At 42.0% G+C, this 25,478-nt stretch overlaps 1 protein-coding gene across 8 annotated transcripts in view; it reads left to right on the top strand.

Annotated features, from left to right (window-relative positions):
* The window catches only part of MOBP (myelin associated oligodendrocyte basic protein), a 54,127-nt gene that overhangs the window by 13,910 nt on the left and 14,739 nt on the right, over nucleotides 1-25,478 (top strand). For 5 of the 8 annotated variants that reach the window (XM_077865698.1, XM_077865699.1, XM_077865703.1 and 2 more), the window contains 2 exons: nucleotides 13,543-13,752; nucleotides 14,034-14,300. The exons of 1 other annotated variant lie outside the window; for it this stretch is intronic. In XM_077865698.1, coding sequence (XP_077721824.1) covers nucleotides 13,547-13,752; nucleotides 14,034-14,300 — 473 coding nt within the window. In that variant the 5' untranslated portion in view covers nucleotides 13,543-13,546. Of the gene's footprint in view, nucleotides 1-13,542; nucleotides 13,753-14,033; nucleotides 14,346-25,478 lie in introns of all 8 variants that reach the window. 2 more of the 8 variants (XM_077865706.1, XM_077865705.1) reach the window with 2 other exon arrangements.

The raw sequence follows: 25,478 nt of genomic DNA, 5'->3' as shown, positions 1-25,478 counted from the left end.
GAGCCATGCAGGCGCCCCAATACTCTATTGTTTTAATTAGTATAGCTTATGATAAGAGTCTCTATGTGGTAGGATAAGAACCTACGCTTATTCAAAATTGTCTTGGCTTAACTAGGTCTTTTATAGCTTCATAAGAATGATGAAATCATCTTGTCAATGACATGAACATTTGATATTTATTGGAATAGCATTACGTTTATAGATTTGTTGGGGGATATTCAGCATATTTACATTGACTGTTTCTTTTGCAGCCTTCAAAAAAGATTTGCAAATTTATTCACGAAGGTCTTGCATTTCTTTTATTAGATATATTCTTTTTATCTGAAGTTATCCTGTGGTTTTGTGGTCAGCTTGAATGGATTCTTTTATTTTACATTTCTAATTGAATCTTCCTAATCTATAAAAATGATTTTGATTTTGGAATATTGATCTAGTGTCCAGAAATCTGGTTGGAAATCTTGAAATCTTCTTTTTAGTTCTAATTAGCCTGTAGAGCTTCAGTGTTTTGTTTTGTTTATTGCACTGGTTAGGATTTCAAATACAGTGTTGAATAGTAGTGATAGCATCCCTCTTGCGGTGTCTAATTTAGATGAATGTTTCTAAAATTTCACCAACAGTAAGCTGTTATTATAGATGTTTTGGTAGCTAGCTTTTAATAATATTAGGACCATCCCCTTCCCCACCTTCTTTGTTAAGAGTATCTATCACGATTAGATTTCGAATTTTAGTTAATGCTATGTTACTGATCTTATTTCTCCCCTTATTCTGCTAATATGGTAAGTCATACTTATGGACTTCCCAAATCTAAAACATCTGAGGTTTACCATCTCTAGTTTGCATTATGAAACATTTTACCTATCAGGTTGGCAAAAATCTGAGGGTTCAATAATCTACTTTTATTGTTGACGTGTTGGGAAAATGGGCTTTATCATACATTGTTTGTAGAATAAATAATAATTTGTACCAATCCCACGGAGAGCAAATTGGAAGACACCTATCAAAATCTGCAGAATTACAAGTGCACAGATTCTTTGATCCACTGATCCCACTTTTAGAGATACATCCCTCAGACACTTGCACGTGTGTGACATGATGGGTGCACAGTTTTATTCAGTATGGCATCACTTGTAATAATAACAGATGGGAAACCATCAAACTGTTTACTTGTAGGAAACTAGTTTATGCTCTGACCTTTAGCAAGTTAGAGGCATCTGTCATGCTTCCTTCCATCCTGCCATGTGTCATCATCAACATTAGATCCTCCTTGGCAACTCAAGATTTAACATGTTTGGTACATAGTAGGTTCTAAGTTAATATGTTGAATAAATGAATGTTCAAAACGGTACCCTTTCTCCCCTCTTTTGGAGCTTTCCCCACCTCAGTAAATGGCTCCACTGGGGATTTGCTCAAGCCATATGCCTGGCAATCATCCTTGCCAATGGACCCCACATCCAACCCATACTCAAGTTATATTTGATTTCCAAGATCCATCTTTGTTCCCCTGCCTCAAATGAAGTCCTTGCCTCTGTCATTGGTCCCTTGTTTCCTTCCTATTTGCCTCCAGTCTATGTTGCAAGAAGCCTGAGTGATCTTCATGGAACATAACTAGGAAGACTTACCTTGGGATCCCTGGGCGGCGCAGCAGTTTGGCGCCTGTCTTTGGCCCAGGGCGCGATCCTGGAGACCCGGGATCGAATCCCACGTGGGGGTCCCGGTGCATGGGGCCTGCTCCTCCCTCTGCCTGTGTCTCTGCCTCTCTCTCTCTCTCTGTGACTATCATAAATAAATAAAAATTAAAAAAAAAAAAAAAGGAAGACTTACCTCCTCCGGTCCAGATCTTTCAATGACTTACATTCTTCCTATCCTTTAGTTCACCTTCAAGGCCCTGCCTGGCCTTTCCGCACCTCATCCTACCACCTCGTGATGCTCCAGGTGTATCCTTGCTTTGTTTTCTAAGCAAATCAAGTGTCGGGACTTCTGTCTGAACTCTGTCCTTCCCTGTGCATGGCTGACTCCCACTTATCCTTCAGATCTCAGGCAGAGATCTGCCTTAGCCTCCCATCTTAGCTCCCCCCACTCTAAAGGGGTCTCACCACTATATTCTCTCTTAGTACCCCACTCCCTTCCTCCAGACCTCTCATTAGATGGCAGTCATACATTGGCTATCCTGTTCTCGAGATGGTCTAGTGAGTCTCCCTCCACATTCCCTGAGCTCTGCAAGTACCCAGACCCTCTCGGTTTTGTTCAGCCCCCGGCACTTCAGCGTTCAACAGCTGTTTGAATGAATGGCTGAGTGTTAGTGTTGTGTTTGGCTGTACTTACTTCAGTCTTGTTCTGTGTATAATTTTTACATGTGCAGCCTGATGTTGCCTGGCCCCTCTCCCACCAGGGTCACCTGGTCCCCTCTGTCATTTATGATCACAGATTGTTTCCAAAATTCCTCCTGATGCTCCAGAGGGAGCTCACCAGCCTGAACATTTGCCCAAGTTTGCTTGAGGACCAGTAGCTCATCTCTTCAAGACAGTGTCTGAGCCTGCAGCCACCTTGCTAGGGGCCTTCTGGTTCCTGTACCAACCCTGGCTGAGGCCACAACCACTGGAGATGTCTGGGAGTACCTGAGACACTACCACATGGGCTGTCAGCTGGCTTTAGTTGCAAGGGCCAGCTTCCTCCAGTTGATGCATGCAATAAATAATCCAGCTTCCTGTGCCTTTCACTTTGGTATTTTGAACATATTTTCTATGTTAATACAGCTTCTTTCACTTTGTAAAAGGGCTGCCTAATATTCAGTCAGCCTTCAAATGGCTACTTAATATTTCCATGATTAATCAATCATAAGAATATCAATAATTAAACAAAAATCAAAGCCTTGCCAATTCCATTGTATTTGTACAAAAATACTAAGATTTCCTTGACCACCTTCTCCTTTCATAAGCTAGCCTAATTTAAAAAAATGTATAGAATAATGAATGTTGTACTTTTTCTGTTGTAACAATGTCTTGAAAGACTATCCCCTGTTTCTTGGGGAATATGCAGAAATTAAGTTGGGGATTTTCCTACCATCTCCCCAGAGAATGTCCCTCCCAGTAAGTAAAAAGCCATTTAGTATTTCCCGTCCATATTCTTACATTATTACTGGAAAATGTGTTTTACTTCTGTCTCTTCTTCTAGAATGAAAGGTTAAAGATTTTATTACTCTCAAGGTCTTTGCTTTTCAGAGAATAAATGTTAAATTGTAAAATAGAGGCAAGGTTTGACAGAAATTCATTCAAGATTTATAAGTATTTTAAGCACTTGAAGTTTATTCTCCATGCTTTTGAAATAATTTTGTATTTTATTTTTATTTATTTGTTCGTTTGTTTATATTTAAGATTTGATTTTTGAATGATCTCCACATGGGTCTCAAACTCACAACCTTGAGATCAAGAGTTGCACACCCCACTGACTGAGGTAGACCAGTGCCCCTAACTTAGTATTTTAAAAATTGAACATTTCATGTTGTTCTTGAGACAAGTCTATGAAAATTGCAATTCCTGGTTATTCCCATCTCTTCCTTACTGTTTTCCTAATCACTTGAAGGCAGATAGGGTGGCAGTAGGGGATTTAATGAGAATTTATAGCCATAATGGGGAGGAGTTGGGTAAAGGAGAAAAAAGGCCTAAGAAGAGCATGTCCTTATTTGCTTAAGCCTTCTTCACTTTGTGAATTTTTTTAAATTTTTATTTATTTATGATAGTCACACAGAGAGAGAGAGAGAGAGGCAGAGACACAGGCAGAGGGAGGAGCAGGCCCCATGCACCGGGAGCCGGATGTGGGACTCGATCCTGGGTCTCCAGGATCGCGCCCTGGGCCAAAGGCAGGCGCTAAACCGCTGCGCCACCCAGGGATCCCCACTTTGTGAATTTATGGAGGAACTCTGCACTCCAGGAAGCTTATTCAAGGTAGGGGGAGAGAAAGAAAGCTAAGAAGCAAACATTCATGTTCTCTCTTTTCTCCAGATGAAGCCTCAGAATCATGGCAGGGGCTGTGGTATGGTGCGGTGGAATCATCCAGATAGGTTTGAAATTGTGTATACGCGTGTGGTGGGTGATGGGTCCTACTGACACACTTGAGTAGGAGCAGTGAGGACAGGTTGCAAGCCCCTGGCGTTGCCCATCTAGTGTGGCCCATGAATCAATGCACAGCTTCGGTTGGGGAGCTTGTCTAAGCCAATGGTCCCAAGATAGGACTCTTGATTCCCCACCTGTAACACATGACACACACAGGAGCCAGAGGTTGCCTCAAGTAGATATGGAGGAGCTGAGAGGACAGAGTAGGGGGCTACTGAATAGGGACCCTGATGACCAGTGGCTTTGCTGGGGTTAGCAGTAACTTGCGTCATTCATGCTATGGCATTCCATGGCCAGCAGATGAGGATACTACCCAAACTAGCCACCTCTTCCCTCATAGCCATGAAGACCACCAGCTTCCCCATACCCTTATCCACCTTTAGAAGGATCAGAGGGAGGGCAGGAATAGTTCTGTCAAGGAGCTGAACTTTAGCTGACCACTTATAAGAAGAGATAATTTACGCCAGAAATGATCAAGGCAGAATAAATTCAGAAGTTAGTTTTGTCTCTCTTTTCCCAGTTAGTATTCAGCGTGAATAGGCTTGTAATACTGTAATTATATAATTATGAAATGAAAAAATGAAAAAGTCCTTTTTTGGGGGGTGCAACAGAGTTGATTTTGTATGGATTTGAAATTTCTTGCTAAAAAATGAATAAAAGATAAAATAAAATTTCTTGCTTTGTTATTTTTAAAAGATTTATTTATTTATTTATTTATTTGAGAGAGAGAGGGAGAGAGATCGTGTGCAGGGGTGGGGGTGTGGAGAAGCAGAGGGCGAGAAAGAGAAACTCAAGCAGATTTCTCACTGAGTGTGGAGCCAATGCAGGGCTCCAACTCTAGACTCATGAGATCACCACCTGAGCAGAAACCAAGAGACACTTTACCAACTGTGACACTCAGTGCCCCATCTTGCTTTGGTTTTTAATTAAAATTTCCCCAAGTTTATGTTAAACATTCCATTCCTTAATCCATATAACACATTACATCCTCGGGACTGATCATTATCTTCCTTTGGAGTTTTGCTTTCTGAAGCCAGAATATTGTTCTCACTGGTTTTGGACCATGAGAGGGTGAAGGGTGGCCTCCTGTCTCTCCCATGGTGAGTTCCTTAAACAAGACAAGTGCAGGCCCTTGCTCATGGCTCTGACAAGAACTGAAGGATTGTTCTGTTTCCCAAGTACTGACTTTCATCCACTCTTCACTGCACAGAGCCTGTACCCATTTCCACATTTGACTTCCTGTGATGCCCTGTGGATGTAAGGAGTACATAGCTGCAACATGTCAGCTCACTACTTGCATTGTCTTTCCTTACCAGAGGACTGCCTAAGACAAGGGCCACATGCCAATGCTATTAAATAACTACCTCACCTCCCTATTCTCTTTTAAGAAAACATAGTGGAAAAGAAGGAAGGATGGATAAAAGGAAGGAAATCGATTTTATATTTAGGGTTCTAAAGCCACCTGCAGTCTCTCCTTAGGGAATAGTGAAGCTATGTTTAAACACAGCTGGTGGTTATATAGAGATGCTAATGCCATTTCTAGAATATGTAATTGGATGTGTGTGTTGACTAAAGCTTCCTAATTAATTTGCATGAATTAAGAAAAGATGTAGTGGGTTCACAGAAAAATTTTTTTCTGAAGAATCCAGTTTTATAACTTTCAAGGTCATTTGGAAAGGTCGCTTTCTGTGTTACCTTCTCATTGAACATACACTATTGCCTGAGCCAGAGCAGAGGTCCTTGTGGGGACATCTGGAGACAGGCAGCACTTGTGGGACACATCCTTGTTCAGTCATTTTAATCAAGTATCGACTGAACACTTGTTCTGAATCAGGCATTGAACAAGATTCCAAGGGCAGAATTTTTAAGAAAGCAGTGAAAGGGTAAGGGTAACAAAAGCTTTCAGATGCTTTCCCAGAATTATGTATAGTACACAAGGTCAGGGCATGAAAGAGGAAGGAGTGATGGTTTCTCTTTGGGGTAAGGGAAGGCTCTGGAAAGATTTGAAGAAATGACTTGCTTTTGGGCAAAGATGATGGAGGTGTTTGCTGTGCAGTTGTTGGATGGGAAGGAAGCAAGGGGAAGGAGCCCTATGGACCAAGTGTGAAATAATCCTACCTACTAGGAGCTGGAGACAGCTGGGTTGGGCTGGATGCACACACCAAAGAAGAGTCTCTCTCTCTCTCTTTTTTAAAGATTTATTTATTCATAGAGATGCAGAGAGAGACAGAGGCAGAGACACAGGCAGAGGGAGAAGCAGGCTCCATGCAGAGAGCCCGACATGGGACTCGATCCGCGGTCTCCAGGGTCACGCCCTGGGCTGCAGGCGGCGCTAAACCGCTGCGCCACTGGGGCTGCCCCGAGTCTCTTCTTTTTTTAAAGATTTAATTAATTAATTTATTTATGAGAGAGTGAAAGAACACAAGCAGGGGGAGTGGCAGAGGGAGAGGGAGAAGCAGACTCCCTGCTGAGCAGGGACTCCCCCCCACCCCCAGCATGGGGCTTGATCCCAGGACCCTGGGATCATAACCTGAGCTAAGGGCAGATGCTTAACCGACTGAGCCACCCAAGCACCCCAGGAGCATTCCCTTCTTGAATAAAGCCTTATCATTAAAAAAAGGTCATCTCCTTATGGACTTTTGCCTGCAGCTCACTGTCAGAACATGATCACATGGGGAGCTGTACATGTTTAACTGGGTATGTCATGGTACCAAGCAAAATCCAGATTTGTTATTGAAGGGAAGAATGGATATTGGGCAATCACCTAGTCATATTGACTGTGATGAGTTTGCTGTTTTATTATTATTATTACATGATGTTGGAGCATTTACTCCTTCAGGCCTCAATTTCCTCATCTCTAAAATGGTGTGAGTAGGGACTACCTAGAAGGATTATTTTGGGAACTAGAAATGATGGATATAAAGCATCCAGGACATAGCAGGTATTCAATAAATAGTGGGGTGAGGTTCATGTTCCCCTCCCTTTGGTTCCTCTCTTTTACTCCCTTCTTCTCCTTCTTCAAGTACATGCCTCACTTTCCTCCTCTTTAGTTTTAGAGTATATAGAAATATCTGGAAAGCCTGGAGACTGTATTTTAGTTTAAAATTAAAATTCTCCATCCTGCCAGATAGTTCATGTTGTCTTTGCTCTGCAATTAGGTGACATCTTTTGTGAAAACATCATGCGGTGTTCATAATGATTTGTCTTCAGCCACTAACATCAAAAAAGATGTAATTAATGCTTGAATTAAATGTCATCAGAAATAACCCACTGAGATTCATTGAGAATGTGTCTGAAGGAGTCAGTAGAATTAGATAGGTTGTTTGAATTCTCAATGAAAGGGAAATAGAATTTATTAAGTGAGTAATTTACATAAGGTACAGTGTTAGGTTCTTTACCTACTCTATTTAATATTTTCAAAGGCCTCTTGAGTTAAGCATTATTATTATTTGTTCTTCTCTTCTGTTATGGACTGAATGTTTGTGTCCCCAAACTTTGTATGTTGAAATCTAACCTCCAATGTGATTGTGTTAGGAGATGGACCTTTGGGAAGTAATGAGGTCCTTAGGTGAAGCCCTAATGAATGGAGTTAGTGTCCTCATAAGAGACCCCAGAGAGCTCCCTTGCTCATTCCACCATGTGAGGACATAGCAAGAAAAATGTCATCTCCGAATTAGGTAGGGGTTCTCATCTTGCAATTTGATATTGGATTGCTTGACTTCTAGAACTGTGAGAAATAAATTTCTGTTGTTTGTAAGCCACCCAGTTAGATGAAGAAACTGAGCATATTTTTTAAAAAAGATTTTTATTTATTTATTCATGAGAGACACACAGAGAGTGTGAGAGAGAGGGGGGCAGGGGAGAAGCAGGCTCCACGCAGGGAGCCTGATGGGGAACTCGATCCCGGGTCTCCAGGATCAGGCTCTGGGCTGAAGGCACGCTAAACCGCTGGGCCATCCGGGCTGCCCGAAATTGAGCATATTAATTTGAATTGTATTTGCTTGCTTGTAACTGAAATAATAGTAGTTTAAATGAGGTGCAAGTTTGTCTTGTCTCTTGTGTAAAAGATATTCAGTGTTCATGAAGATATAGATTTTTTTAGAGGCTAGCCAGTCTGGCTCTTGGCTGATGCACAGAGCCAAGTTGTAACCCAGCTATCCTAAGACCAGAACTTGAAGTCTTGACCACAATGCAGGCTGCATCTTGCAGGTCGATATATAAAAAGATCCAAACATTTAGGTATTAGGCAGCCTCCATATTTAATTTATAATTTATTATGAACGTGTGCCATGAATGGTTTATTTATTCAATGTCATATTATCTTTTTTAAAAAATTAAAAAGATGTTTAATGTTCAAGAGTTAGTCCTAGAACAGCAACTCCATAGTCAATGCACTCAGGCTTCTCCAGTCTTTCTGCTCTTCCGCTGGCTTCCCCTGCGGTGTTGAGCCATGATCCAAGATGGCTGTTGTGCCTAAGAATAGATGCTAGATGGTAGTTTGTGCACGTTTTTACCTTCACTAGACAATCCTAAATTGTTACATATTAGTTATAGAAAAGATCGCAATCTTTTCAATCACATGTGGAACATTGTAAAATATTGACTATGAACTAGGCCACAAAGCAAATCTCAACACATATCAGAGTCATTATTGCACAGGCCACTTTCTCTAACTAGAATGCATTTAAATTAGAAGTTAATGTACAGTTGAAAATTTTGTGACAGATTAAAAAATAATGGATGAATCAAAGAAGAACTCCGCTATATTCAAAATGAAGTGAAAATGACTTATAGTCATATTTCTGGTATACAGCTAAAGTTGTACTTAATGGAAAAGTTCTAACCATAAAAGCATATGTGAGAAGTGTTTGACTCAAGAATAGAGGAGGAGCACGAGGCTGGCTCAGTCAGAAGAGTATGCAACTCTTGATCTCAAAGTCATGAGTTTGAGCCCCACAGCGGGTGCAGAGATTACTTAAAAAATAAATAAACTTCGGGCACCTGAGTGGCTCAGAGTAAGTGTCTGCCTTCAGCTCAAAACATGATCTCCAGATCCTAGGATTGAGCTCTGTTTTGGGCTCCCAGCTCAGTGGGGAATGTGCTTCTCCTTTTCCCTGTACTTATCCTTCTTCTTGTGCTCTCTCTCTCAAACGAATAAGTAAAAATTAAAAAAAAAAACTTAATAGAGAAAAAAAGACACAAGCCGAAAAAAAAATGAAGAAAAGAAATAATAAATGTCTACAGAAATTAATGAACTAGAAAAAAATAGAGAAAGAAACAAGCAAGAAAACCAAGAGCTTGCTTTTGAAAAGAATAATAAAGTCGGATAACTGCTGGCAAGATGACTCAAGAAAAATGAGACAAGATGCAAATATATGAATTATAAAGGGGGTTGTAACTATAAATTTATCACGGATTTTAAAAGCCATAAGAATACTATAAATAATGTGTATATCTGTAAAACTTAAACAAAATGAATGGTTTTTCCAAGTATATAAATCTGAACAGTATGTAAGATATGATCCTGCTTTTTATTAACTATATATTTATATGTAACTATTGTAAAAGGAAAAAATGTTCAAATATTTTGTGTTAACTATGGGATACAAATTTAGGAATTTTTATTGTTTTTATCCATCCAAGTTTTCTAATTTTCAACAGTGAATGTAGATTTTATTTTACTTTTTTTTAAAATTTTTATTTATTTATGATAGTCACACACAGAGAGAGAGAGAGACAGAGACATAGGGAGAAGGAGAAGCAGGCTCCATGCACCAGGAGCCCGATGTGGGATTCGATCCCGGGTCTCCAGGATCGCACCCTGGGCCAAAGGCAGGCGCCAAACCACTGCGCCACCCAGGGATCCCTGAATGTAGATTTTAAAACCCACTAAGGGCTGGTTGGGAAGGGATGGAGGAGGGTCACACTGCCTCCAGGACACTCGGAGTTTATATTCTAGTGTCCTTTCATGGGCCTCTTGCTCTAGCAGGGACACCATGCTGTATGATATTCCCCAACCCATTCTCTACTCTTCCTTCTGGAGTGAGCTGTTTCTCCAACTTACAGGCTTTCTCACCCTGGGACATAAACCCTTGCATCTATGCAGCCATATCCCGTCCTAGGCCCATTTCCAGTCCTTCAAAGTCCAACCTTTTTGGGAGAAGAGGGTTGAGCACAGGAGGCACAGATAGTGATGGGTCTGGTCAAAGGACCTGGGATGTTGGAGTCACACAGATATGGATTTATATCCCTTGTTTGCCTCTTTCTGGCTGTATGGAGTTGGTCCTGTTCCTTAGCTTCTCTCATCTTTAGTTTGTTGGTGATGATGATGCTATGTTCTAAAATGAGGTGAAGTGTATGAAGCAACCGCCATGTAATGGATGCTCAGAAAACGTGAGTTCTTTCCTCCACTGTTTGCCTGTGGTTATAACTAATTTACTAGTAAGCTTGGAGTGTTGGGAAAGGATGATTCACGTGTGTGTTGCTGTTGCTTAGCACGTGGGGCTTAGTATTCCTAAGCTGGAGCATTGTTGGGGGGCATAGTTGGAGAGGCAGGGAGTATACGCAATTAATCAGATACCCCAGCAACTAAATGCTGGGTTTCTGCTAGCAGGAGAAATAGTAGCCAGAGACTTTCCATAGACTATAAATATTTTACTAGGGGAAAGGGGGTATGAATTTTCATCTGCTTGCCCAGGAAGAATGTCAAGGTCCACAGAAGGGAACTGCTTTTCCTTTAGGGAATCACACACGGAGGATAGCAGGAGGTGAGACTGCCTCCTGCTGGACTTGTTGGGGGAAGGCAGAGGGTGAGAAAATTCCTGCAATGAGAATTTGAGAACTTTTCTCTGTGCTGGGGGAAGAGATGGCTGGGTGAAGGTCTGGCCATGCATGGAGTGAGCCAAGGCATCAGTCAAGTGGATGGGAATTGAGAATTCAGTCAGAGCAGGAATTCAGAATCACAGGTCTTACTCCATGCCAGTCATTTTTAAAAATTTAGGGCAGGTGTTAGATTTTCTGCTATTTGTGATGAATGCCTGAACCATTTGGGAAAAGAGGATTCCAGAAAACTGGAGAAATTGGTGGATGTCTGGGTTGGCCATGAAAAGTTGAGTAACATTGTCTCCATGTGCTAGGAGTCTAAAGAAATGACTCCTACAGGTTAGTTCTGGAGTGTTTCATCGCTTCCCACTAGAGCAGAGACTTGCACTGAACTTTGCCACATTGTGCAGAACTTGGGTAAGAGTTTGACAGATCTTTAAGAGTCTTGGGATGAATCAGACCCTAAAAATCAACTTTAGCTTCTGGTTGGTTGAAAAATGCCTGTCTGCCCTAAGGGTTTCTTTGGGTACTCTTGACCATGTCCTTCTCTGCAAATTTGGAAATTCCTCTTCTAAGAGGCTGTTCCTCCGCCCACCTCTCTGGCTGCCTCTGTTGTTCCTTTCCCTTGCCCCTCTCTCGGTAGTTTGAACATAGTGACTCCTCCTGGCAGCCTTCTCCAGCCCAACTCCTCGCTCAGTTCATACTCACCACATCCATTTCCAAGGCTGTGCCTCTTCCAGGAGTTGAAGGACTCACAAGTTGACAGCCGTAGCTGCTGTGTTTTGGGTGCCCACTTCCCCATGAATGTCCTGAGTGCCTTCAAGTCACCATATCCCAGACAATGAGATGATCTCCCTCTCTCTCATCTATTTTGATGACTGATGGGCTGATGGCCATGACAGGGCTCCCAGTCCCCAGGACTAGATCCTTCACGATGACAGTTAACTCTTGTCCTGCCTCATCACTTGCATCTGGCCACCCTTGCTTCTCCCACACTGCAGTGCCGACAGAGTGGGCTCTCAGGCAGACTGTAGTTGACCCTCTGTGTCTTTCTTAGGTATCAACCATTCCCATCCCTCCACTAACTCTTATCTCTGACTGTCCAAACCCTTACGGTGAGATGTGATGTTTGTCCCCATGATTCTCTACCTGCTTCCCCACCCCAGCATATTGTCCTTCTCCTGTGAGCCCTCCAGGCCAATTTACCCACACATTCTCATGTTGCAGAACATGCTGTCTTTGTATCCCACTTACTGACATCTATGTAATATTCCTCCTCTACACTGTAAGCTCATTGTTAGCAGGATGTTAATCTGAACCATCCCCTTAACTCCCTCAGGATCTGGTACAGATTTGGGCTCAATAAGTGGGTTTTGTGGCTGTCAACACCCCTTGTGCATCCTTGGCTGCCTGTCTACCCAGATTGTGGATAACTCTCTTGAGGACCGTGATGATTCAGCTCTGTGTCCCTGACAGCAGCTGGGCACTGTGCTCGCTTGACCTAAATATATAAGTGTTTAACTGAATGGTTGAAGATGACCCCATTAATCACTTCCTGTTTATGTTTATTGTACCTCAAAGAACTGCAACATTAAAAGTTTTGGATAAAGTGGTTTTGGATAAAGCGGGTGAAACTTTATCCAAAGGATAAAGAGGGGTTAGAGATGGAGAAGGGATTCTAGGAGAATGTAGTGTGACAGGAGAGGAAGCCTTTAGATGGAGAGAGGGATCAAAGAAGACAACTGGTTTGATAGCATGGAGGTCTCTGGGAGGCTATGGAAAACCATTTTTCTTTGGAAGGAAAGGAACAGAAGCCAGATTGAAGTACAACCAAGGGAGCTCGATGTCATGACCCTGAGATCATGATCTGAGCCTAAGTCAAGAGTCAGGCGCTGAACCGACTGAGCTACCCAGGCTCCCACAGTGAATTTTGACATGCATGTGCACCCAAAGCGATCCCTCTCAGATCCAGGCTCAGAACATTCTCTGGCCTCAACAGGCTCCCGGTGCCCTTTCCTAGCCGGACTTCACCTTCTCCAAACATAGCTATGTTCTGATTTCTAGAACTGTAGACTAGCTTTGCCTATTTTTGAACCTCATGTAAATTGAATCAGGCAGCTTGTATTCCTCTGTGCACCACTTTTTTTGTTCAAGATTATGTTTATGAAATGCAAACATGTTGATCGTTCTTTTTCATTGCTATGTAGTAATTTTGTATGAATGTTGATTATAATTTTAGTACCGAAATATTATTATTATATTTTAGAGAAAACGCCTTTCCTAAACCTAGACTATTATTTTGCCACAAATATGTTTGATTTTGTAATATTTTTCTTACACTAAATGGGTCATTAAAACATAAGTGAAAATGTGTCCATTTTCAGAAAACATGATTAAAAACTGTGCAAATAAAAATCAATAAACTCTTAATTTAGTTCCTTTCCATAGAGTTGGACAAGAAGTTGATCTTCTAGAGTCAGGGTGTAGGACAAGGCTGCATGTTAATATTGGACTATGTGAGTGGCAGGGAGTAGCCTCCTTGAGTAGAAAGCTCCCCGCCTCATGTGCTGTCTTATTTCTCCCCACTGCTCCTTGCTCCAATGATTTCTAGTGAGATGAGTCAAAAAACGACTAAGGAGGGTCCCAGACTCTCCAAGAACCAGAAGTTTTCAGAGCACTTCAGCATACATTGCTGCCCGCCATTCACCTTCCTCAACTCCAAACGTGAGATCGTGGATCGGAAATACAGCATCTGTAAAAGTGGCTGCTTCTACCAGAAGAAAGAAGAGGACTGGATCTGCTGTGCCTGCCAGAAGACCAGGTAAGTGGTCTGCGCTGCCCCGGGCATCTGCCGGTGCGGCCTGCGGTCTCTCGCTCCACGCCCCCGCCTGCTCTGCTCTGCGATTTCTGGGCTGCTCGTCCCCGACGCCCTGCAGTCCGCTCCCCGTTAGACTAGACTCTGCCGCTGGAAGGTGCTGCAGGGCGATCGGAAGGTGGGAGGGGGAGCAGGGCCTGCCTCCCGGTTTCCAGCTCCTGTCAGCATCCCTTAAGCAGCAGAGGAGAGCCATGGCTCCAGCCTCCAGCTTCTTTTGGCCCCCTCAGCACCAGCCGCCGTGCAACGTCCCCTCAGAGGCCCAAGCACCAGCCAGCTGCACCCCCCGCCGTGGTCAGAGCACCGGCCAAGCCACGGTCCCCTCCGGCCAAGCCACGGTCCCCTCCGAGGTTCGAGCGTCAACCACGCCCCCGCCCAGAGGTCCGACCACCACCAGCCAAGCAGCGCCCCCCTCAGAAGTCCAAGCAGCCGCCGCGCAGCAGCCCCCAGAGAGGGCCAGGCACCAGCCGTGGGGGGTCCCCCATCAAAGCTTCTAGGTTCTGGTAACACCATCTCTTCCCTTTTGTTCCCCCAGCCCTAAGGTTAGTAGCTGCCTCATGTATTTACTAACATCTGGGTTACCTCAATGGTGCTCTCTTGGCCTTGCCAAACCTGTGTCAATTCCCTGCATTAAATCCCCTCATTTGAAATAACTAGTGTGGCTTGTGTTTTCCTCATAGAGCTGCGGGTACAGTACTTCCGATGGCAGTATCAGTTGCTTCTTTAGTCTAGGAGGACTTGATCAGTTGATTAATTTATCAACTCAGAGATCCACCCCAGTAATAGATTGTGTAAATGAGGCCCTCCAACACTGTGCCTCAGAGAGAGGAGGAAGGGTGATGAGGGAACTGGTTCAGCCAATTCATGCACCCATCCTCCTGACATTTCATCTGATGTTAATCTCAGTGGCAAGATCCTTCATTCATTCACTTATTAAGTCATTCAACAAACTTGATTGCATACCAAAGAGTTCCATATATCATACAGGGGGATGGGACTATAGCAGTGAACAAGCCAGGTTGTGACTCACCAGGTTGAAACAAGAGAATAGTTGGTCACTATGTGGGGCGTGATTGCCTTAATATTGTCATAATCAGCAAGTATATGGAGCTATGGGAACCTGGAGCAGGGCTCTGCCCATCTGGGGTCTCAGAGGAGGTTAGGCTAGGGTAAGCAGAGAATAAAAGGAGGTCATGCAGGGATCCCTGGGTGGCGCAGCGGGTTAGTGCCTGCTTTTGGCCCAGGGCGTGATCCTGGAGACCCGGGATCGAATCTCACATAGGGCTCTTGGTGCATGGAGCCTGCTTCTCCCTCTGCCTATGTCCCTGCCTCTCTCTCTCTGTGACTATCATAAATAAATAAAAATTAAAAAAAATGTTTAAAAAGAGGTCATGCAGAGACAAAAGGTGAGCCATAGACATGTTTTTGTCTGTCCCATCTGAGACTGGTCAGCTTTTCTCTTTTTTATTTTTATTTATTTATTTATTTATTTATTTATTTATTTATTTATGATTTATTTATTCATTCAGAGAGAACGAAGAGAGAGGCAGAGACACAGGCAGAGGGAGAAGCAGGCTCCATGCAGGAAGCCCGATGTGGGACTCGATCCGGGGTCTCCAGGATCACACCCCGGGCTGCAGGCGGCGCTAAACCGCTGCGCCACAGGCTGCCCCTCTTTTTTCAAATAGACTTCATTTTTAGGTCAGTTTTAGGTTCATAGCAAAATTGAGTGGAAGGTACAGAGACTTCCCTCCCTGCTCAAACACATGGCAGGCCAATCTTTTAGTCCTTTTAATATTTGGAAATTAAGCTGTTTTGCAGATTAATAGTGGGCACTAATTATATTTGAGATTTTCATACCTACTCTGCTTAGCATGTTACTGTGTGCGCATGTCATGGGCTATTGAATGACTTACAGGGGAATCAACTGAAGAGCATGTTAAAGATGCCCCCGGAGAATCTAATTCCTTGGGTCACCAATGAGGTCTGGAGATCTGCATTTCCAACAAGCAGCACCTCCACCCCAGCATAGTGACACAGGTGGTACACCCTTTGAGAAGCACTGATTTAAACCATCCATAAATAAATGATCCACATTATCTGTAATGTTCAGTAAAGACACGTGGAAGGGACCACACGTATGACGAAAAGTGAAAGCATTAAAAAGATGCAAGATAAGTGAGGTTAATTTGTGAAGGAGGTAAGAGGCCTCCAGTCTCTAACCCTGGAACAGGAAGTTGCATGCTAAGTTAATTAGTCATTAACTAGTCATTAATTAATTAACTAGTCTCCCAAGGGGCCTAAGTCCAAGAGGGCTGGCCAGGTAAGATAGGAAGTGTGAGAAGCAGGGGAAACTAATCAGATACAAGGCATGTCATCTATGGGGGTGCCTTCAAGCCACCATTTGCAGCGAGTTGCGTGATGGCTGCTTGGATGGCTGGGGGTTCAAGCAGTACACAGACAGGAGATGGAAGACCGTTAAGGCCAGCTTTATCTGTCTGCACCCAGCCTGCTGGTTTTATTCACCTAAACTCCAGAGACATCCTAATTAATGTTGGCGTCACTTGATTTCCTGTTAACTGTTCTCAGTGGGTATCAGGTCGTCTTTGCCTCCTCAGTCCTCGTTGCTCACCCGGGATAGGGGACCTAAAAGCCTCCGTTTATAATGTTCCACTACATAGAGGATGGACCATTGGAGTTCTTCCCGAGATACTTATTTTTCTTTCTCAGATTTCCAAAGGTTCTGAGGAAAAGCATTAGAGCCATTGCTTCACCATGTTATTTATTCCCTCTGTTGATACTGGTTAACTATCCCAAGTCAAAGGGGTGGGAGGAGTGTTAATGGGGAAAAAATTCACTCTTAAGCAGAGCTACTAAATTGCACTTGGAGAAAGGGTCAAAGAAGAGTTTCTGAAACAGACTTGCTTTCTGAAATGGTGCCATTCCTGAGTTCTGACCTTTAAAGATAAAACAAAAATTGACAAAGGCCTTTTGAATCCTTACTAATTCCCTTGGATAGATCTCAAAAACCAGAGAATATTTATATCTTAGGACCTGATTGGTATAATTCCATGCAGCCTAATTGAACATGGTAGAGTTCTTGTATCTGATAGGAGGAAACCCTGGCATCTCCCTCTTAATTTATTCTACTCTCAATTCCTCAAAATTTTAGGATTTCACAGGTCATCCTTGCCTTTAGTGTTAACACATGTTTCCTGGGCCAACCTTCTTTTGGTTCCTTGGTGTTTTGCTTTAGGAGCATGGGATCTGTGGTTTTGTGACTGATTTGGGGCAAGTCACACAACTTTGAGCAGTGTGATGTATGCCTTTGACTCATTCCTTCACAAAATGTCTTGTACCAAATTGAGCCCTGCACATCAGAAACTTGGAGGACCAATCTATTTCTACATGTATTTGCAAACTTATTCATCAAGACTATGTGCACAGCACTGCTCCAAGCTCTGGGCAATCAAAGGAAATGATATATGCCCCTGGACCAGCTGCTCGTGGTATTTATGAGTGCCCCCCGCCCACCCCATGTGATGCTGCTCTTCCCTCCAAGAATCACCCCAAGCTTGGCTGCTTCCATACTGCCTGCTCCCTGCCTCGTCCCTCTTCTCCTCCAGCCACTTTTTTTGCTCTCTTGTCTCACTTCGGCAGATGATAAAATCAAAGCCCAGGAAAGTAACTGATTGCTAGAGGGTTAAGGTTCTAAGTGGCTTCACGTTCTCCACAGAATTTGGTCTTTTGGAGACAGAGTGCTTTAGTTTTGACTCTCAAATTGAAGCAAGCAGGGTTTGGTGTTTTACTGACCATGCATTGTCCTGAGCTAGACATGGTAGTACATTGCTTCTAAAGGTTAGGACAAGTACACCCACTGAATGACTACGTGCTACGTGCTCGTTACATTGGTAATGGAGTAGAAACCACTCTACTTTTCCTTTGTACTGTAGAAGAAGATATATGTGTCAAACAACAATGCAATTATAAACACTTACGTACTTGATGAGCTAGAATTTACTTCTGAAGAGCACTGACCCAGAGCAATTACTCTGATGGTCTGAGAGTGTGCACTGACAGAACCAGGTATCGGGGCTAAGATTCAACTGTCAGGGGTACCTGCCTGCTTTTTAGGTGTGCAGGCCCAAATTATTTCAGACTTTTTCTATGACATGACTTGTCCTCACCTTGTCCTTCCTGATGCCAAAAGGAACACTGCATTTTGTTCTTCTGGAAAACCGTGGATCATTTTCTCTTTCCTTGTGCAGGACTGACTAAACTTCCGGTCCCTTTTCTGAGCTCTCTTTGTATTTACAGAAGCAAAAAACCTACTCTGTACTCCTTTCTTACATGCTTGTGGAAAAATCCCAGCCAGGCATGTATTAGGCTTAATTGCATCCCAGTGTTTATGCCCCGGCGATCTATTTTTGGTCTCTCATCGGCCAAACAGAATCGGAAATTCATCATTTCTCAGATGATGTCAGGGTTAGGGAAAAGGCCTGAGCGCTTTGCTCTTTGATCAGGTTCTGGCTCTGCCTGCCTCTCAGGTCACATTATTGCTTTTATGAGTTTCGATGACTGAACTCTTGAGTTTTGCCCTAAGTCATAAATCCCTTCCTGTCCAGAAGCAGGCTTCTATACACTGTGCTGGTCCCCATAGCACAGGGCCTGTGCAGAGCAGGCATTCGCAGAGGCCTGGGTCAGCCAGAGAGGCCTCTGGTCTGATGAGCTGTTTGTGCTCTTCCATTCTGATGTCCTTAGTCTGGAGCACATGGTTAACGACTCTCTGTAACAGACTTAATGCCATTGTTGCCCATCCTCCGGCCACATTCATTCCACATATCCCTCACGTAGATCAAGCTGATGATCCACGTGTACTACTCTGGCTTCCAGCTGCTGAGACGAGTCATGGATACAGAGAGCTGCTGAGTACAGCTAGGAAAAGCCTCTAGCCTTAAGGGTTGGTGCTAGCATGAATGGATGAGCACGATGGATGAGCACCTGTGTCTCTCCAGGCTAGTTTGCCTCCACAAGCCCCAACATGTCAGGATATGCATCTGTCATTCAATCCTTCCTGTCAGCCCCGGAGGAGGAAGCATTTTTTCCTGATCAGATCAACCCTTCCTTCCTTCCACTCAAGTGTGATCTGTGTGATCTTCTTTCCTCTACTCGCGTTTCCTCCAGGGTCTTACTGTACCTCCCTGACAACTTTAGCCTTTTTCTAGTGTCTAAAGAGAAACCACTTCAGCTTTTAAACATGTCCAGCTATCTCTTAATGACTGAGTTCACCTCTGGTCCCTGTTTTGTCTCTCCTTTTCTCAAACAAATTTTTAAAAAATAGTGTAAATTCATCACCTTAACTTTTCTATATTGCATTTACTTTTCAACTTACTGTGCTCTGATTCTTTCCCATAGCACTTCACTGGAATTTCTCCTGTGCAGATTCCTCCAGGAGCAACCATTCAAGGGCAGGCAGTTTGGGAGGCAAAGGAAATGCTGAAGGAACGGGGAAATGAGGAAGGGAAGCAGCTAATAGAGAGTGTGTTATCAAACCAGTTCTCACTGTGGGCTCCTGGGGCTTAATCCTGCTAGGGAGCCCTAGGAGCCAGTGTAGGAGTGCACTCAGTTTTCCTATCCAATCAGCAGGTGAAAGAGCTGGGATATTTATACAACCAGGTCCTGTCAGTCATTAGTCAATCAATGCTACTTTAAGGGTAGAGATGTTAATTCATTGACCTTCTGGCCTGCCAAGCAAAGTGGGCTACAGCAGCAGGAAATAGCCCACAGGCAGAGAAAGGCATCTGGAAATTTAGCCAGTGTGCACACAGTGGTAAGAGCAAGGGGTCATAGGCAAGGCATCAGCAGCATCTGCTCTAATAGCTTACCTATGGTCTTTGTTACTTTACTTTTTTTTTTTTTTGAAGATTTTATTTATTTATTTATGAGACAGAGAGAGAGAGAGAGAGACAGGCAGACAGGCAGAGACACAGGCAGAGGGAGAAGCAGGCTCCATGCAGGGAGCCAGATAGGACTCAATCCCGGAACCCCAGGATCATGCCCCAGGCAGGAGGCAGGAGCTAAACTGCTGAGCCACCCAGGGATCCCCTATGTTACTTAACTTGATGAATGTTGAGTCCAATCTTTATATCAGTGATGCTGTCTGTTAAATTTGTTGACTACTCACTCATTCAGTTATTAAATTCTCTGTTCTCTTGCCTTCAGTGACTGTCCTGTTTCCTGATTCTCTGTGTGACCTTTCCTTCTGTCTCTATTGTGAATCCTTCCTTTTCTGCTAATTGTTAAATCTTGGAATCCCCTGGGGTTCCATCCTGAGCCTGTTACTTGGGTGATTTTTCCTTCTCTCATGACTAGCATACTGATTGATAACTTTCAAATCTTCCTCCAGCCCTGACACCAAACTCACGTATGGGCTTGTTTGTCCAGCAGATCAACTTGGATGTTGTCAAACCTGACTGTCTCCACTTGACTTCTTTACCATGAAGACTTGTTCTTCCTCTTCTCTCAGCAAGTAATGTTACTGTCTCTCCTTCCACACATGTTGAAAACCTTAGCACCATCTTAACTTTCAAACATCCCCCCAACAAATGACTGCCAATTTTACTCCTAGGGTTTTTTTTTCAAACTGTTACTTAGAGCACTCTAAGAGCCAATGGAGAGGGGTATAGACATGAGGGTGAGACTGAAAACAAAAGAGGGAGAATGGAGATCGTTGATAGAGTAAGACTCCTCCTTCACAATATGTGTGGAGGGACTGGCTTTCGATGAGAGCAGGAAAAGCCATTTGGTTTTGCAAAGGAGAGAGAGACCCATTAATGGGCATTAAGATGGAGGCAAGTTCTACCCAAGGATGAGAGAGTTGGGGGATTGAGAAGGTTAGGGTAGGTTTTGAGTACCTGAGACCACACTGAGGCAAGTACTGAGGGCTAACTGAGCTCTGATCCATGGAGCCGTGTCTGAATCTTTTATTCTTATGGAGTTTATTCTCCAAAGAGGGAAACAAATTATCATCTTCACAATTGCCATTGGAATCATCCAACTCCACATCAGGTCTGCTTTTCTTCTAGCTTACTTTGTCAAGTGTCCCCACAGCAACTCTTCCTAAATTTCACTAGGCATCTCTACTACTCTGACCCTTGTTTTTCCTTCCCCATTCATCAGAATCCCCCCTTTTCCCCCCCTGGTAGTTTGATTTTTGTATTTATTATGTTGTATAGTATTGTATTATAATTATTCAATTTATTTAAACCAAAAAAAAAAAAAAAACTCAGTTCACTCATTTCTCCTGTCCCCTACTCCCTACTCTCCACCTTTGGCTACTATCAATCTATTCTCTTTATCTATGAGCTTGATATTTGTCTTTCTCTGTCTGATTTGTCTGTGTAATGCCCCCCACCCCCGCCTTTTTTAAGATTTTATTTATTTATTTATGAGAGACAGAGAGAGAGAGAGAGAGAGAGAGGCAGAGACACAGGCAGAGGGAGGAGCTGGCTCCATGCAGGGAGCCCAATGTGGGACTTGATCCTGGGTCTCCAGGATCACACCCTGGGCTGAAGGCAGACACTTAACTGCTGAGCCATGCAGGCATCCCATGTAATGCCCTTAAATATATCCTTGCTGTTGCAAATGGCAGGATCCCATTCTTTTTTTATTGCCAAATAATATTTTATTGCATATATAAACCACAATTTTATTATCCATTCATCCATTGATGGACATTTAAGTTGTTTCCATATCTTGGCTATTGTAAATAATATTGCAATGAACATGGAGGTGCATATATCTCTTTGAGTTAATGTTTTCATATTCTTTGGATAAATACCCAGAAATGAAATTGCTAGATCACAGTTTTAATTTTTTGAGGAACCTGTGTGCTGTTTTCCCCATAGCGGCTGCACCAATTCACATTCCCATCAACAGTGCACAAGGGTCACCTTGTGTTCTCCACACCTTTACCAACACTTGTTATTTCCAGTCTTATTGATAATAGCCATTCTAAGATGTGTAGGTGATATCTCATGTGGTTTTGATTTGCATTTTTCTGATGATTTGTGATGTTCAACATCTTTTCATGTACCTGTTGGCCATCTGTATGTCTTCTCTGAAAAACTAGGTACTCATCTTCTTTCACCACTTTCCTCCCTTCCCAAATGAGAAGCCATGGCTCAACATTTTAATCTTTTTCAAAAATACCCTACACCCCTCTAACCTCTGAATATCTGTCTTATATCTTTGGAAAAACTTTAACTTTGGATAAATCCAGCCATCTGTCTTCACCACGTCTGTTTCCAGGCAGTTGAGTCTCATTGGAAAATAACCTACAGCAGGGCAGTAGTAGTTGGGTGTAAATAGGATTCTGCTCATCATATCACCTGGCACTGTTAATTTTGGGGCAGTCATGGTTCAATTACTGCATTCAGATAAAGGAGGAGATCATGGAACCCAAAAATGTCATGTATATATGTGAAAAACACTCACTCACCACCACACATACCAACATATATCAGGTTTATTGAGATATAATTGGCATGCAGCAGGATTTGACCTTTTCGGCAAACAGTCACACAATCATGTAAACACCATCACAGTTGAGACATTTTCATCACCTCTTCCTCCCACCAAATTTCCCTCATAATTCCTCTGCAGTCAATCCCCAAGCCCCTGACAACCACCAATCTGTTTTCTGTCCCTAGAGTTTTATAAGTCTAAAATGTCATATAATGGAATAATACAGTATGTAACCTCTTGAGTCTGGCTTCTTTAACTTAGCATAATGCATTTGAGATTGAATCATGTAATTGTATTAATCAGTAGTTATTTCATTTTTATTGCTAAGTAGTATTCTGTTATATGCATGTACCTATTGTAGTTTTCCATTAACCAGTTGAGGGGTATTTAGATTGTTTCCAGTTTTTGGTGATTATGAATAAAGCTGCTGGAAACATTCATGTGAGTGTAAATTTTCTTTTCTCTTGAGTAAATAACTAGAACTGGTATTGCTGGGCCATATGGTAAGTATGTGTTTAAATGTGTAAGAAACTGCTAAATTGTTTTCCAAAGTAGTTATATTATTTTGTATTCCCACTAGCACTGTGGGATGCTCTGCATTCTTGTCATCTTTTAAAATTTTATCCATTCCAAAAAGTGTGTAGTACTATCTCATTGTAGTTTTAATTTTGTATTTTCTTAATGACTAATGATGTTGCACATATTTAAATAAACTTATAATAAATCATCCACCAAAGATAGGTGATATTTATTAGATAAGTGTGTGCTCAATCTTTTGCCCATTTTGGAAAGTGGATTGTTATTTACTTATTATTGTCTTTTGGGAGTGTAAAGAATATATCTGGATATATTTTTAATGTATAATCAAATATAACAAATTTAATATATTTATCAAATATATGTTTTACAAATATTTTCTTCCAGTATGTGGCTTGGTTGGCTTGCTTTCTCATTTTCTTAAACTGTCTTTTGAAGAACCAAAGTTTTGAATTTTGCTGAAGTACAACTTATTGATTTTTTTCTTTTTAAGATCATGCTTTTTGTATTGTATGTAAGAATTCTTTGCCTAACCCAAGGTCACAAAGCTTTTCTCCTATGTTTTCTTCTAGAAATCTAAAACTTTAGGTTTACATTTACATTACTGTACATTTTGAATTAATAAGTATGGATCGAGGTTCAATTTTTTTTTTTTTTGCACATGGATATTTAGTTGTTCCAACACCATTTGTTGAGAAGATTCTCTACTGAATTACTTTTGCAATTTTGTCAGAAATTGGTTGACTACAATGTGTGAGTTTATTTCTGGACTTTCTATTCTATTCTGTTAATTTATATCTTTTCTTTACCAATTCTATTACTATAGCCTTATAGTAAGTATTGAAATCAGTTTAGTGTGAATTCCCCAACATTGTTCTATATTTTTGGAATTGGTTGTGACTATTCTAGTTCCTCTACTTTTCCATACAAAATTTAGGGTCAGTGTGTCAACCTATGCAATATATCCTGGTAGAATCGAATGGGATTATGTTGAGTTTATAAATCAACTTGATAAGAACTGTAACAGTATTGAATCTATGAACATGGCACATCTGTCCATTTAGGTCTTTTTTTGTTTTGCCTTTTCAGCATATGGATTTTGTACATAATTAGTTTGCTTTATAATGAAACATTTCATGCTTTTAGTTACTATTAAAATAGTTCTTTTTTCAATTTCAATTTCCAATTGTTTGTTGCCAACACATAAAATATAATTGATTTTTGTATATTGATCATGTATCTTGTGATCTTCCTAAACTCAGTCTAGCTTTTTCCAGGGGCAGACGCTGAGATTTTCTACAATGACAATCATGTTGTCTGTGAATACAGACAGCTTTTTTCCTCCCTTTTCAATATCTATGCCTAATTTTTGTATGGTTTACGCTACTATTTCACTTAGAACATTTCCTTCTTGGAGAAATATTTTTAATGAGATTAAGTCCTTGCAAAATTGGCTTTCTGAATCATTAAAGGGGGTAAAGCCCAAATTACATGCTCTGCTACGTGGACGGACAGTCTTTATAATTTTCATCATTCAAAGCTGTGCTACAATAACATGACTAAGGCATTTTATATAGGGTTTGACTTTTGTGTAATAATGAAATAATGTTGTTTTCCTATTTTCAGTTTGTCAATGGGGATGATGTACAGAGTATTTCATGTAGGCATAGAACTCCTCTCCTGTGTCAGCAGAATCATCGTTATTATCATTGTTAAGGAACCTTGGCGTACCCCTTTGACTTAGCCTTCACACTTCTTGCTATCAAATGGCCACCTCACCCCTGGGGTTGTCTCCTACTTCCACTACTACACATCAGACACAATAATGTACATATTCCTTGCTGGAACATTCATGAGTCAGGACCCAGGACTTTTACACTCATATCCCTGGGGACTGACTCAGGGGTTGGCTGATGTTATTGACTGAATAAGACCTATAAATACAACCTACCTGTCATTCTGGCAATGGGAAGGGCAAGGGCTCTGACATCAGGTTTGAGTCTGAACTCTGCTGTCTGGTCAAAGTTATTTTTTTAAAACTGTATTTTTCCCATTTGTAAAATGATGATATTATCTTCCTCATTAGTTATCAATGTAAAGTGCATAGTTCATCATCTTATACTTTTAGATGAGTGGGTATTATTAGAATTTTTATTTAATAGATACTTTGTGTCATTTAATCTTCCTCCACTCAGTTGCTTCCTCTGGTTGAATTGGAGTTTATGGGCTATTGCTGCACAATTTGGCCATCCCAGTGGCATCCATCCCAATGGCTGCCATTGCCAGTGGAGGACTAATTAGATAACAAGCTGGTCACACCATCTAAGATGCCACAGTGGCTGATTGCAGTGCTGCCTGCATAGGATTATGCCTGGGATCTGAGGGCTTCCATGTCAGTGCCAACACCCAGGGTTTCATATATAACATAATTTATGGGGGGTTCGCTTATGAACAGGTTGTCATGTCTGGAGTTCGTGGAAGAAATCCAGAAAATATAGGGATTCTCTTCTTAAATTTCCAGGGATGCATTCCAACCTTCTCAGGCTACAATTCATTCTACAAGTTTCAATAAAATATTTCTTCTTTTATTTTTCTTAGTATCCAGCCCTGTT

The sequence above is a fragment of the Canis aureus genome, chromosome 22 (genome assembly GCF_053574225.1).
Source record: "Canis aureus isolate CA01 chromosome 22, VMU_Caureus_v.1.0, whole genome shotgun sequence".
Lineage (NCBI taxonomy): Eukaryota > Metazoa > Chordata > Mammalia > Carnivora > Canidae > Canis > Canis aureus.
The sequence above is the reverse complement of the archived record's forward strand: the minus strand, read 5'-3'. Positions and strand labels throughout refer to the sequence as shown.